The sequence below is a fragment of the Sciurus carolinensis genome, chromosome 3 (genome assembly GCF_902686445.1).
Source record: "Sciurus carolinensis chromosome 3, mSciCar1.2, whole genome shotgun sequence".
Classification (NCBI taxonomy): domain Eukaryota; kingdom Metazoa; phylum Chordata; class Mammalia; order Rodentia; family Sciuridae; genus Sciurus; species Sciurus carolinensis.
The window spans coordinates 96158326-96173743 of NC_062215.1; the positions used below are offsets into that span (position 1 = coordinate 96158326).

General features: G+C 35.6%; 1 protein-coding gene across 6 annotated transcripts in view; it reads right to left on the reverse strand.

Moving 5' to 3' along the window:
- Positions 1-15418, reverse strand: part of Zeb2 (zinc finger E-box binding homeobox 2) — a 131979-nt gene that overhangs the window by 23427 nt on the left and 93134 nt on the right. For 4 of the 6 annotated variants that reach the window (XM_047545826.1, XM_047545829.1, XM_047545828.1 and 1 more), the window contains one exon: positions 14565-14636. The exons of the other annotated variants lie outside the window; for them this stretch is intronic. In XM_047545826.1, the coding sequence (XP_047401782.1) occupies positions 14565-14636 (72 nt within the window). The remainder of the gene's footprint in view (positions 1-14564; positions 14637-15418) is intronic. 6 annotated transcript variants of the gene reach the window in all.

A 15418-nucleotide genomic window follows, 5' to 3' on the forward strand; every position in this document is an offset into this window, starting at 1 on the left:
ATAATCATCATGCATATAAGGTAGTTTTATCCCAGGATCTTTTACTATGGGTACTAGTCACACGTGGTTTTTTTGCCCAGCACTACAACCTATTCCTTTGCCTAGGAACACTCTCCACTTCCCTACTGCTGAGCTTTACAGCACCCAAGGGAGCTGCTATGTTATAGCATGATCCTGCTCTCCTTGCCACAGTTGATTATGTACACCTAAAGTGAGCCAATATTAGTCCTCCATTCTTCAAACTAAAGCATTGATTAGTCCAGGAGTGGCCCACAGATTCAGTTGACTTACAGTGAATCCTTTATTATGATTTTCATACTTGTTATCAAAAAGAATATCAAGACATTTTCCTCTCAAATGGCTGCAGCTAGAAAAATGAAGGAATTGGTACTTTTCATACAGCAAAGGAAGATTTGGGAAAAGAATGAATAAAGGAGAGAAAAGCAGACAAGATGGCATGCCCTGATAGTCTATTTCCAGCTCTATTTGTTCCTGAGGTCAAACCACACCTTACAGTGGCTGTGTTGTCGACTGTCCTTAGATTCTGTAAGCCAAGAAACTTCCTTTTCTACTTTAAGCTTTGTTGTCTCTGAAAACCAAAATCACCCTAAAAGTTATAGTCCTAGAACAAATGGGATTAAATTTTGTTTACTATCAAAATTGTTGGGAAGAATAAAACTTTGCATTCAGAAGTTTGTAATTTTGTTTCACAAAGATCTTCAAAGATCTTGTAATACTGTGTAGTGGACACAGGAATGAGGTAGAAAATTTGCTAGAAAGTTATAGAATTCCCTGATGCATTTTTCTAGTATAAAATCAACCTCATTTTCATTCTTTCTGTAATCCTCTTCACTCCCTGGTCTCCTTGGAAGAACTGCCAAAACACACTGACAAAGGATATTTGCATGGTATTTATCATCAAACCATAACAAAAATTCGCAAGAAACCTCAAGTAATTTCTTCCAACAACTTCTCCAGAGATTTTGCATTTAGTCCTAAAATTTACCCTAATATCTTGCAAATATCTCAAACTTCTCTAAACTTTTCTTTATCCAAAAAAAGAACTTCATTAATTAAAAATGCCCTCATGGCTATAGGTACTTTAATATCGGTAAATAAACTTCTATGTCCCTTCAAGTCTGAGAAGCCTCTTTTTCACGGAAATATGCTAGTCACTCTTATTAGTGTTGCTTATAGTGAAACTTTCATAAATATATTTAGGTCTGTTTTGTAAAAATATTGATATTTCTAGATAGATAATAATGATTATCAATATGAACTGACTTTAAAAATTATTGCCTAAAAAACAAGCAATGTTAGCAGAACTCTAAATAAAACAAATACTGATTGGTTTGCAAATTGAGTTGTTTTAGGATACTATCTCAAAGATACTTAAATGTGGGATTTACTTAGTGCTTACAGATAAATTATAATGTGGCGTACACCTGTGATCCCAGAGACTCTGGAAGCTGAGATAGGAAAATCAGCAATTTAGTGAGATCCTGTCTTAAAATAAAATGTTAAAAATGGCTGGGGATGTAGCTCTGTGGTAAAGCATACCTAGGTTCAATCGCCAGTACTGAAAAAAAGGGAAAAGTTATTCTCCTTTGTTTCCTTTTGCTATTAATTTTCTTTATTTGTAACAAGCATATGTTTACATAGGAAGGCAAATGCTCTATTATCACTGTTTTAGTAGTCAGCATATTTTTAATTTTCATAAAATATTGAAGAAATATGTTTGAAGATTATGTTAAACCATTTTAACAAGTGTTCCAATGGGCAAGTGATTATTTTGGAAAAGAGAAAAATTGGAGGGTCCAGAAGAGCTGTAGCAAGTATAAAGAAAAAAAACATGAGTAGAATCATTCATCCATCCTTTGTTTAATAACTCTAATGCTACTAATGCCAGTGAGTGTGCTTGGGTTGAGGCCATGATATTGACTGATAATTTCTTCCTACTTCTGTGATTTTTATTTTGGGAGGTATGCAAAGCAATGGTTGTGATTCTGCAAACACACATATAAATATATGCAGGTATAACAGGGATTATATGTACCTCTGCAGTGTCATGTGGAAATTAAGTATTGAATCATATAATCTACCTTTTACTCACTTCACTCTCTCAAGGTAGAAGAAATCCTAAATCTGGGTAACTATGTTCATCTTTTTGAAAAGTAGTCCCTTTATTAACAGTATCATAGGTGATAAGAAGTTATAGAAAATTGTTTCTAATTTTGTCATTGTATTTAAATTTGGTTTAAAGAAGAACATAGTTGGCATTTGTTGAAGTGTATAAATTCTCATGGCTACTTTGTTTAAAGTTGACTAATTAATGAATATAAGCATTTCATCATTAAAAATGCATGTGTGCCTTTCTGCAGAAGGCTTCCAAAATACATATTGGCACTAGATATCTAAAAACAACTGTAAGGGGGGAGGATGATCTTTTTCTCATCACACAGCTACACAACAGCTTTGCAGAGCCTCCGACTGGAACAGAAGCATGTACAAGGCCAGAGAAGGGTCGTCAACAGCAACAGAAAGTGTTCTTCTCTTGCTGGGAATTAGTACAGCCTCTTGGTCGGTCTCTCCACCCCTGCTCTGATATGACTTTCATGGGCTACACATGTTCAAATGTCAATGAGAGTTCCCTATGTGTTGGAGTTCTGGGAGAGGGAGGTAAAGAATGAACAGGGAGTGGGAATCTAATAGTCTGCAGGATCAAATATTTCCCTCAATAGCAGGAAGCAGCCCAGTCAGGGATAGAGTCTAATTTTGAAGTTAGATTTTATATTAGTGAATATCAAGATTAAAAGACTACAAACCCTTAGACTATTTTGATTACTATGTATCAGTATAGAATGACACAGTTATGACTTTTTTTGAACTCCCAAGTTAGAAAATATGCACTTTCCTTTTTCATTATTGTGCAATCTAAAAATCTGTAATTGGTATATGACCAAAAGGTAATCGGATGATTTTATTATGTCTTAGAGGGGTTGATGAAGCAAGGTGATTTTGCCCAGGAAAGCAGTGCTCACTCCATCTGCTTGTTGAGAGCCATACAACATGCAGTGGTTTGATCCAGGATACTCAGGGGTTTTCAAAATGTGGTCCCCAGACCAGAAGCATCAGTACTATCTGGGAACTTGTTTGAAATTCAAATTCTTGGGGCCCACTCCAGAGTCAGCAAACTATGTTTTAACAAGACTTTCAGGAAATTCTAACTTGCGCCCAGTTTAAGATCCACTACTCTAGGAATTCAAGCGTCAACCTCATGGGACTAAATAAGACAAGATTTTAAGTAGCAGCATTGAATAATTCCCACATAACCTTCCTGACCATCTATCAATCAGAGTTTACACCATTTTTCTTCACTTACTGAATGCTCTCTGAAAATCTCAGTTTTTGAGTTTATCACATCATGTTGTCATCTTTTACTTTGCCTATCTGCATGTTGATAGAGACTTGGACCCTATCTTATTCAATTTCATGTCACTAGTGCCCAGCACAATGCCTGGGACACAGTTATTTTTCAATGATTGAATGATTAGACCAGGTTCAGGGCCTTGGACTCCTCATTTTGGCTCAGTCATTTTACATCTTTGAATCTCAATTTCCTCATCCGTAAAGTGAGCCAGTGTGTGCCTTCTGGGGCATCCTCAAAGTGCCAGAATTTCATAATTTCAATCAATGAATTGTCCCAAGCAATTTGCTTTTCATTCTCCAGTTAAGCCCAGAGAATTTAATCAGTATTCTTTTCCATTAAAAACTCAAAGCAATACAGCTTTCGAATTGGGGAACCACATACAAAAATTAAGAAAAAATATTTTGGAGATGCCTGGAAACCACAGGCAACATCACAAAGAAAACAGTGCTTATTTAATATTTGTTGAATGAATGAAGGAAGAACTCAAGAAGCTTGGAAGATTCGTTATTTCTTGTGGGAACTCTTGCTGTGAAGTAGAGATAGCTGCTTCTAATCGCAAGCAAAGCTAATAAAACCACAGCATTCATTAGCCAGGAAGTGAACAAGCTCTTCTTGTTGCACACTGATTATGGTCTGAACATGACCCATTCCTGCTTGCCCTGCCAAGTGCTACTTCTGCTTTCCCCTTTTCTCTCCTTAATTTTAAATGTCTGACATTTACTAAAAAATTTACAACTGACAATTACCATGAGAAGCTATCCGATGGAACAACAAGACTCTTCCAACCTATGAAAATGTGACAGATACAAACAAGAAGAAAAAGACTCACTTCATAATACTTTGACTCCCTCCTAGTATTTGGGTACTAGCTGTATTATCTGATCTTGTACGATTGACTAACACTGTGCATCCATGCAACTGTTCTTGGAAAATACATGATGATCAAACTTTGTATCGCTTCTAACTATATAAGGAAGCTAGCAAATTTAAAAGTATTTTTATTATTTTTTTTTATTTTTACAGACTGCATTTTGATTCATTGTTCACAAATGGGTTACAACTTTTCATTTCTACATTTCATTTCATTTCTACATACATTTCACAATGTAGATTCATATCATTTGAAAGTTTTAATTTAAACTCCATGTAAGAGAAATAGGAGGATTTGTAAGCTATTAAATCAAGAGGATAGTAAAGGTGCAAAAACTTTCTTACTCCCTTTCCCACTTTCTTCTATGCTAGTGATAGGGTGCATAGAATTTACGCTTAAAGAGACCTACTTATTGGCTAGCTTGTAACCCTGTCACTAATATTACCAAATTGGGGGAGCTACACCTGGAACCATGGTGTTTCTTGCTCAAGCAAGATTTTTAGTCTAGGTCTAGAACTTCGCTTGGGAGACACCAGGAAGAATCCTGAAAACCTGGTCTGAACTGGCACATCTTTTTTCTTTTTGTGGTACTAGATACTGAACCCTGGAGTGCTTTATCCCTGAGTTACATCCTTATCGCCTCCACTCCCTTTTTATTTTGATATAGGGTCTTGCTAAATTGCCCAGGCTGACCTTGAACTTGAGATCTTCCTGTCTTAGCCTCCTAGTCACTGGGATTACAATTTTATGCCATCATACCCCTATATGAGCTGGTGTTTCTGTTATTTCAGGTGGTGAATCTCTGATCCCACTCCTTCCCATCTGGCTTGTGATCTGCTGTTATCTAATGGATTTTATAAAGTGTAATGAAGATTGGCTACGTGATTTGTGGAAAACAGAGCAAAGTGAAACTGCGGGTTCCCTCATTCAAAAATTGTTACGAATTTCAAGACAACAACAGCAGAGTAACCAAGTGAGACCCACTTAAGTGTAGCGCCCTGTGTAGGTCTCATGAGGTTGGATCCCTAAGTGCCTCCTGTTCCCCCACCAATAGGGCAGTTCAGCTTTTAATTTTCTTTGTTCATGCTTCCCAGAACAATATCATTAGGAGAAAGGGTAGGGCGGGGTGGAGTCCAAAATTTCTAGTCTAATTTTCTCATTTAACAGCTGATACCACTAAGGTACAGTGAGGTTAATGATTCATACAAAGTTACACAACTCATTTCTGGAAGAGTTGGATGCAGAATTCATACATCTTGACAGTTAACCATTGCTCTTTCCACTACACCACAATGATTCAACATGAGAGAGAGAGAGAGAGAAAATCCTATTTTTTAGTTTTTCATCACACCCTATTTGATATCTTTTGAACACGCTCTAGATGCTGAAAATACTGCAACAACATTTTAATTCTAAATAAACATATTAGTATACTATAAAATTAGTACGGGAAAGCCAATTGAAGTGTCCACTTCAAGTCAGGTATGGTATCACATGCCTGTAATCCCAACAATTTAGGAGGCTGAGGCAGGAGGACTGTAAGTTTAAGGCCAGCCTGGGCAACTTAGCAAGACCCTGTCTTTAAAAAAAAAATAGACAGTGTTGGGGATGTAGCCCAGGGTGTGGATGAGCACTCCTGGCTTCAATCTCCAGTACCACAAAGATCAATCCATCCATAAACAACAAAAATGCCCTCTTTAGTGAAAAAACTATTAAATTTTTAACTTTTTCTTTTTTTTATGTTCCCACTCTTCTCTTTTTAAAATTTAAATTAATTTTTAACTGGTTCATAGTGACCCTACTCTGCTGAATTCTATGTGCTTATATCACTTTTTAAATTTTTAAAAAACTGGGTGATAGAGACTGAGTCTCCTGGGGTAAAAAGAAATATCAGAAAAGTTTTTCAGATTATCTGCTCAAGATGCTTATTTAAAATTATCATTTAACTTTTAAGACTTGTATTTTCCTAATTTCTTATTCTTAATCAAGTTAAGGCACACTCAATGAAGAATAACTCTTCAAAGCAATATGCAAAGGGGAAATATTATGAGCTATTACTTTATCATATATTTTATGCATACAGTAAATAATAGCTATCTCAAGCTTACAGTAGAACTAGAGACCAAAAAAGAACTTTATGCACGGTTCGTTTTGCTTTCCCATTTCACATACTGCTTGGTTCTCCCCCCACATGGATTGCATCCTCCCACATGGATTCTACTTCTTCAGATTAAATGAAACTGTGTCATCCCCTGATAATATCCCATCCTTCACAGACCTCTCCTGCAGGGCCCTTCTTGCCTGCATCTCTCCTGACACAGAGCAGAGAATAGGTCCATGTACTCCTTAATTCACACTACTGTTTCAGACCAGCGTTACCTGTTTCATCAATTCACTCATGATTTATTTACCCATTAATTCAGCGAGCCCCTATTTACCAACCGTTAATACTTTAGGAACCACTGTAACTACTGAGAGAAATATAAAGAAAAGCAAACTTAATCTCTACCCTTGAAGAATCATCACTCTGTAATTGCAAGGTTTCAAAGAACAAAGTTGTCCATTTTCACCATCAGGTTTTGGGACACTGCCTATATAGTTCAAGTAAAATGACAACTGTCCCATGACTATATTTCCCCCAGGAAGGGACTGCTCTCATTCTGGAAAACTCCATCCCTCAAAAGGCAGTCCATGTGGAACCCCGTCTTCACAGTGCTTTGGCTTTTTTAGTCTAACAGCACAGATGGATGCAACTCATACAGCTCTAACCTAGGCCAATTCCATCTCTTAGAACCGAGACAGGTTTTCACTCTCCAGTTTCCATGTCTCCCCATTATTTGATTCCTCATTTCCTTGAAATAGGTACTGTGGTGTGATGAGGGCTGTCAAACTCCCAGTTCATTTCATCTGCACTGTGTATTGGCTCCTTGGAGCTGGGAATCGTTTCCATCTCTGCTCTTTATTCTCATACCATTCTTGCACTGAGAGACTAAGATCTAGTTCGATTTTTCTGCTTGTGAAAATATCAAAAATCTCTAAACAGATTTATCTAATTGTATAGTATAATTTCAGATTATGTTTTCAAAACAGGATATTCTTTCCTGAAGATGACTGGCTTGCTACACGTTGTCCACAGTAACTGCTCTAAATTACCACTCCTGAGGATGTCAAGCCTAATCCTATTCCATCGCTGCTCACTGATGATCTCTTTTCCCTACCTACTTCAATGAGTACAACCTATGTGATGTAAATTTCGGTACTACTCTAAATTTAACTAAATTCTGTCATCCTTCTCCCTTTTTCTTTTGATCTTACTGCTAAAATAAAGACATATTCTTGACCACTTCCATGGTTACCATCTAAAGTTATTCCCTCACAACTCTTCTGAAAACTTATTCCATTTCACCCAGTCTCCTTCTATATTTTCAGTCTTTCTCTTTCCTTCTTTTGCACAGAGGCATGTTCAGAAAGCTTTTGTCCTGAAGAAAACTTTCCCTAAAATTTGCCATCTCCTTAAGGTATCTCTTGATTGTCCTATCTCCAATATTTGATCTAACATTCTGTCAGAAACACTCTGCAGCACTGAACTTGGCATTTCAACCTACATAGCATGTTGTACTTCAAATAAAATAGCTTAATCCATACAGATGTTATTATAAATAATAATGATGAGATGATTGGCAATTTCTGTCCTAATATTGTGTTAAGCATTTGACACATATTTCTTATTCACCTATCACTATTTCATTCACCCAGTTGAATCTAAGTAGTTAATAACAATGACTGTTCTTTGCTTATTGTATCTTTCATGATGCTTAAAATACCTTGCACTTACTAGGGTCTCAATAAGTGACTACTGATTTGAAGAACTAACAGTGCTGTATAATTATTAATTTGTAAATTTTGTCTTCCTGTCATTGTGATTTTTCCCCCTATTGGCACCATAAAAATCTCAAGTTCCTCATGGGGAGCAATGAAGTCTTTTATTTCCTTGAAGTTTCTTTCTCAAGCCTCAGATCAAATTCTGCACATAATGAACACTTGGAGTGAAAAGGAATGAGTGTAGGGTTGGGTGTGATGCTTATAATCCCAGTGATTTGAGAGGCCAAGGCAGAAGGATCACAGGCAGGCCTCTGCAATTTAGTGAGACCCTGTCTCAAAATAAAAAATAAAACAACTGAAGATGTGGCTCAGTGGTGAAGTACTCCTGGATTCAATCCCCAGGACCACAAAAAACAAAACACACACACAAAAAGAATGAGTGTAGGTATCTTAGTGACTGTTAGCAAGGGATAAGTGTTTATTATTTGTTCACTAATTGTTACTCAGTTTAAGAAGAAAAACAATATGATTCTTGAAGGTGGTCAGTTATCAAATAAAGGGAAAAATCTCTGACTGCTTTCATCATCATTATACAAACATTATAAATACTACTAAATCCTCCTCTTCTAAAAGTAATTTCAAATTGCTAGTTAAAGATGAAATGAGGTAGAAGACTTATAGATGCAGGTGGTTATTAATAGCCTTTATAAGCACTCCTTAACTTTCATATTTCAACCTCAAACACAGCAACCAAACAGTGGAAAGAATTTGTCCAACTTGTCAGTGTAGTTTTCCAGGATGTCAAAGCAACTTAGGTGGTAATGTCTCTAAAAATTGCCTGGTTGGTCCTTTCATTACAAATTTGTGAAATATTGTATTTTTGTTTTATACTGAGGTTAATGAGGCACCAGTGTGAAGGGAGGAAATAGTTTACAATGCATTCATTTCTTAACATATAAAAATAGTTTAAAGCTTACTGGTAGATGCAGACAAACTGGAGAAACAAAGCAAAGCAGGTTGAGCAGCCTGGTGAGTTAGACACTATAGTAGGTACTTTAAAAATGACATGGCATTCAGCTCCTGCAATGAGGCCTTGTACATAGGGAAGCATTATTTCCACTTTACCAATGAGAAATGAAGGCTTATCAATTATGCACTCAAGTTTATGTTACTAGTAATTGGTAGAGGCAAAATTCAAATGCTAGAATCTGTAGCATTCCAAAATCATTATCTCTCATATTCAAAATATTTTATATGTTGTTCTTAGAATGTTATGGATATGTTTAATGACTATAGTTAGAGTTGATAAAGGTAATTTTTAGACAAGAATTTTTCTTGTGCTGTGTAAGATTAAAAACAGAGTCCTAAATTGGGCTTGCCCAATGTCTGGATATGAGGTGTATTTTTTACCTCAGCAAAGGAGGTGAAGATGCAGGTGGTTATTAATAGCCTTTTATAACTGGAGTACTATGTTGTCTGAGTAAATATAACTTTCACACCATTCAGAGAGGAAAACATCAGGGGCCTATCTGGGTCTTGATATGCACGTGAAAGTGCATTAATGCTAATGATCACCATGCGCCTAAGATAGATTCTTGTTACTACTAGCACATGGGCAAACTTGTGTTTATAATGCTCCTAAGTTGTTTTCCCATTTCTCTTATTTTCTTAGGAAATAGTTTTGTTTTTTTTTTTTTTTTTTAACACACTCTTGAAATTTTACCTAATGATTTCATTCTGAATTTGAACTCTATTAATATCTGGGAGTTGTAGGATTCTTTGTGCAAATGCACTCTTTATCTTGTATCACAGAGCATTATCATTTTCTTTCTTTTTAAAAACATTAAAACCAATGAAATTAAGCAATTTAGAAAGTTTAATATAAATCAGGCTTTGCAATGCTTTTATGTTGTTATACATCAATTTTGCTCTGCTGTTAATATAACTTGGTTGTAAAAAGATAATATTGATACTCTGGACTATTTTTCTTTGCCTTTACAAGTTGATTTCAGGGACTTTACTTGCTAAAGATACTGACTCAATTTCCTCCCCAGGTAATGTTTTCCCTTACTGTGGAGTTTAAAAAAATTTTTTTAAAGAATGTATTTCTTCTCCACCAAATATTCATTTGCTCATTCATTCATTCTACCTGTCATAAAGTCTACCACATGGTTCCCTGCTGTATTGGGCACTTTGAGGCAAATAGTTTTTTTTCTTAAAGGCAGTATTTTTGGTCAGTAATATCAATATATATATGTTATTTATTTAATTACCTTAACGATCCTATGAGAAGTAGATACCATGATGATCTACCCCAATTCTTCATTCCAAGAAAGCTCTTGTTTTTATGAAATTAGGTGATAGGTGCAAACAATATAAAGAGGAATAATTCAGGGTGTGCATCTTAGGGCTGTGGAATTTCAGAGAAGGAAGACATTGATAGAGTTTGATGTAATCAAAGATGACCACATTAAGGATCTATGAGCCAGTCCTAAGAAACAGAGGGTGAGTAGAACTTGAATAAGTAGCAAAAAGCGGGTGAAAAATTAGGCTCTGAAGAGATAGCATGGTCAGAGACTCATAAGTTGGTAGAAAGGTGAGTCCTTTTTGATACCATCAAGTGATCTGGTCAGATTAGAAGGGAGCACTGTTGCTATGAAATTGGATGGTACTTAATTCTGAAATGAAAAATGTTGGTTTTGTACCATGGGCACTGAAGGACAATTAAGAATTCTAACAAGGAACTTGGACAGTGGCTGAGGATGTAGCTCAGTGTCAGAGAGCTTGCCTACCATGTATAAGGGCCCTTAGTTCAATCCCCAGAACAATCAAAAGATAAAAAGGAGATGGGGGTATTGGATTTTGAATGAAGAGTTACAGGAAGGATGTAGACTGGCTGAAGAGAGGAGGACATGAAGGCTCAAGAAGAGTTACCAAGAAGGCTTTGTGGCTTGGAAGACTGCAATAATGAGAGATGAAAACATCTGATTGGTTGCCAAAAATATATCAAACTAAAACTATGAGGGGGAAATTGTTTTCTCTTCTTCACTCCCTTATTTCTTCAAAAGCACTTTTTGACCTAGACTATTCCAAGATCTGTGGTGACAAAGTGACCAACATTACTCAGGTTTATTGCAGGAAGATATCAGAACTTGGAATGATCACAGAAGAAGGTCAGTCAATAGCTGAATGTTGTTCATTTGATTCTGTTTTGTAGTTTTGTTTTCTTGGTACTGGGGATCAAACCCAGGGCCTTATGCATGCTAAGCAGGCACTCTATCACTCAGCCACACCTCCAGCCCCAATAGTTGTATTTTGATGAGTAGGACTTGGGAGGAGAAAATAAGATAGCCCATTAAAAAGTAATTTCAACCAAACAGAAGATAAATTATTTCAACTCCGCATGTATTTAGCACCCAAAAAGATGCCCAGGATAAGAACTAAGATTATGGTTGGTAAGAGATATGTATACATTCCCTAGAGGGACAAAGGTATAAATTGAGGATCACCAATTAATCACCAATGTGTTCATTCAGCATGCTTACAAGTTTAGTTATTTGAACATTTTAATTGAGTTGACCACTCTCACCTTTATACACATCTCCTTCTTTGCTTCTGAATGTTTACATTTTCTTCTCTCCTTATACACTTTTTCCTTTGAATGAATCTGATTTTTCTCCCTACCCACCAGGAGCCCTGACTCAACTTTCTACGGGCTTCAATAAATACACTTTCACTTGTAAATCTCACAGTCTTATGATGATAAGTACAGTCTGAATGTATCTTGAGACTCTCAAATCTCTATCTCCAGCTCTAACTTCTTGGGTTTCAATTCCTCATATCCAGTGGGCAGATATAGACACACACACACACACACACACACACACACACACACGCACGAAAATCCTTATGTCTGAAGTCAGGTTCAAGATTTTTTCAAAACTGACTCCTTCTTCTATAAATCTAGAAATACTAAGTATTTTTATATTCTAAACATGAATCTTCAGCTACTTTACCTCTGTCATCAGAGAATCCGTTGTTAAGAAGTTATGTTGCTAATTTTCCCACTGTGTCCACCCTAGGAAAATATTTTTCTCACTTCACACCTCAATAACTCAATAACTATAATGACTTCCAGTTGGTCTCCAGAGTCTGGTTTTCTCCCATAGACAGGATGGTAGTATAACATGACCCAAACTGTTTTTTTTTTTTTTTTTTTCCTGATGCTTTATATTCTCCAACAGCTGGCTTCAACTTAAATGTCCAGTTTTATTTTCCACAAACTGCCCCTAGGACCCTTTGATTCAGCCAAATCCTTCTACTCACTCTCCTCTGAATAGATATCCTTCTTTCCCTCCTGGGCTCATGTACTCTTCTTCTAGAAATCCATTCTTCACTCCTCCATGACTAATGAAAATGTACTTATCTCAAATTCTACCTCCTTCATAAAACCTTATCTGAATACCTACCCCATAGGTCTCTCCTAATTGTATAATTCAAATAACCATGGTTCCTACCATTTTTTGCATACTTATCATGTATTTTCTCTTATGGTTCATTATTTTTTCATGTGTATTGGGTTTATCTTCTAAATTTAATAACCAAGCCTTAGTCTTCCTGTCCCATCTTTTCCCACACATGCACACAACAGTGAATATATTGAAGACACTCAATGAATACTTATTGATTTATTTATTGACTGAATACATATGAACTATAAGAAACAGAATGTATTATGAGAAAAGGAGATCTTAAAGCCTGGTGAAAGGATGTTCAAGATTGATTTTTAAATATTCTGGGTAGGAACAATCTTTATCAACTTCACTTTAGATTTTAGGTATATACAACGTCTAGTAGATTGTCACTTTGTGGGATAAATCCTCTTTTGTGACACTTTAAATGCTTAAAAAGGAAATAAAAATCAACTTTAATTTATGCTCAAAGCTGAAATTTAACATTTATTTTTAAAAAGAACATGAGGCTCATTCTGCCCTTTGAGTTGGGACATTACAGAAAGTATCTAATTCATGATATATTTTTATTATTAAATTTTTATGTGAAATTATTTCTCATTTTTCTATTTTTATCTGGTAATAGCACCCTGGCAATATAAAATATTAAAACTAGAAGTGTTCTTAGCAAGCAACTAATTTGACCTATTCATTCTATACTTGTGGAAACTGAGTTCCAAGGAGGGCAACTAACTTACTCAAGGTCATGATCCAGTTATTGCCAAAACTGCATCTAGAAATTAGGACCATTAGTTCCTAATTCTATACTTTTTCTATAAATGCATAATGTATAATTTCATTTTTGTTATTTTAAATTGACATTATCCAAATGAATAAAAATGATCATAGTTTTTCATATTTCTCTTATTTTACAGTCAAGAAAGTGAAATAGTGCTTTTAAAGTTTTTAAAAAGGGTATTCTCAGTAGAAACACAGCATGAACAGCTTATTATGATGTGTGTCAACCTAAGGATCATGAATACCATCTTTACATTTCTGAAATTTCACAAAATTGTAAGTTTTGTTTTCAATGGTGAGTTGAGCAGAAATAGTTATGTGAAGTTTTTGGTTTTGTTTTGGTAGATAATTTTATATTGAGCACTATGCTAATATTTGCAATGGTAGTGTGGATGATTGTTTTAAACACCTAAAATAATTCATCTCATCTGGGAAAAGAGAGGTAAACCTAATGAACTAATGTAAATTTGAGCCAGTGACATGACGATGTGAGGACACCATTTAGTTTTTGGGGAAACAAATGGAGTGTCACGGTTGTCCTCAACTTCTGTTCTGTAGCAGCAGCAGCAGAATACAACTAAAAAAGTTACTGCCTTTCATTGTCATTTTTCAGCCTTATCAAAAAAAAAAAAAAAGTTAAATCGTCAGTTTTCCTCTAAAACTTCTGCCTGGAAAATGTTTAGAGGGCTAACAGATGCAGAGAACTACAAGTGGAGAGAGAATTAAAAAGAAGTCAAATGATTAATTTTTGTGAGGAATGTTCATGGAAATTTGGCTTTCTGCAAAAAAAAACACTTTATAATCTACATTATACTGTATCATTTGAATTCTCAATGACTGATATCAAGTGGTGGCTAGTAGAGGCCTACTGTATTTTAATTTTAAAATTATTTTTGTAGTCTTTTAAAATAAAAATTACTACTAGAAATTCACCCAACTCAGAAGTGAAAAGATCCATTCATACATCTCAGTAGTCTTTAGCTTCAGAAGCAAATAAGGGCTATGTAAGAATGAAAGACATATTTTCTTAAGAAATTACCAAAATGTAGAAATTTCAAATTTGAAATAAAAACAGTGACATGAAAAGTCCGACTTATTTAAGTCATGAAGATGCAAGTGGATGGGTCAGCGTTTCCCTGGCTCATTATATCCACAGGACAAATGTGATCTTAGTGTGGTAAACATAACTTACCTGTACCATTGTTAAGTGTGGTCTGGATTGTGGCTTCTGGCCCCATAGTGTCATAGTCTTCCTTCATTTCTTCTGTGGGGGAAAATTATCTTTAGCATTTGAGAACTGTAGAAAGGCTTACTATACTAAGCATGCCAAGCACAGGAACAAGGAAGATTCTTTTAAAGGAAACAGAGAAAAGGCTTGTTGTAAACCTCTAAACAATAGCTTTGTTCAGGCAATTGAATGAATCCAATAGTGCTAGCTGCACAAGAACTTATTTACTTTAAGCATTACTGCAAGCTGTGAAAAACAGAGGTGCTTATTTGGAGCAAACGAAGGGCTTTTCTTCTGGTGGCAGTTCTAGTGACAAACAGGGGGAAGATATTATTTTTTCAATAAGAGTCAAAAGCAACTAAGTAGTTGTACTGAGGAAGAGGCAAGCTAGCTGCTCTGCTTCTGGTAACTCTGGATGCTTAGTGCAAGTCGGAATTATATTCCTGCTTCTTTTCCCCCTTGGGGGTAGGTTTGATGTTGCTAATCTATGCAAGCATACTTTTTTAAATAGCCCTAATTTTACATATCAAAACTTAGAATGCCTAGTGTATAGACTGAACATCCCAGAGGAATCAAAAATACCTGTTTCACTGTTTACATGAACATCTAAAACATCTTCCTTATTTCTTTCCTAATCTCTCATCAATACCTTTTTGGTATCATTTTCGCTTCTGTAGGTAATCAGTCACTTTCTGAGGAAAACTATCTGGATGTAACAACAGCTCAATGTTCTGATCCAGATGAAAATATGTAACACACTGAAATTGAAGATTCATGAATAATTAAAGGTCATTTTCAAAAACTGATATTTTCAAATA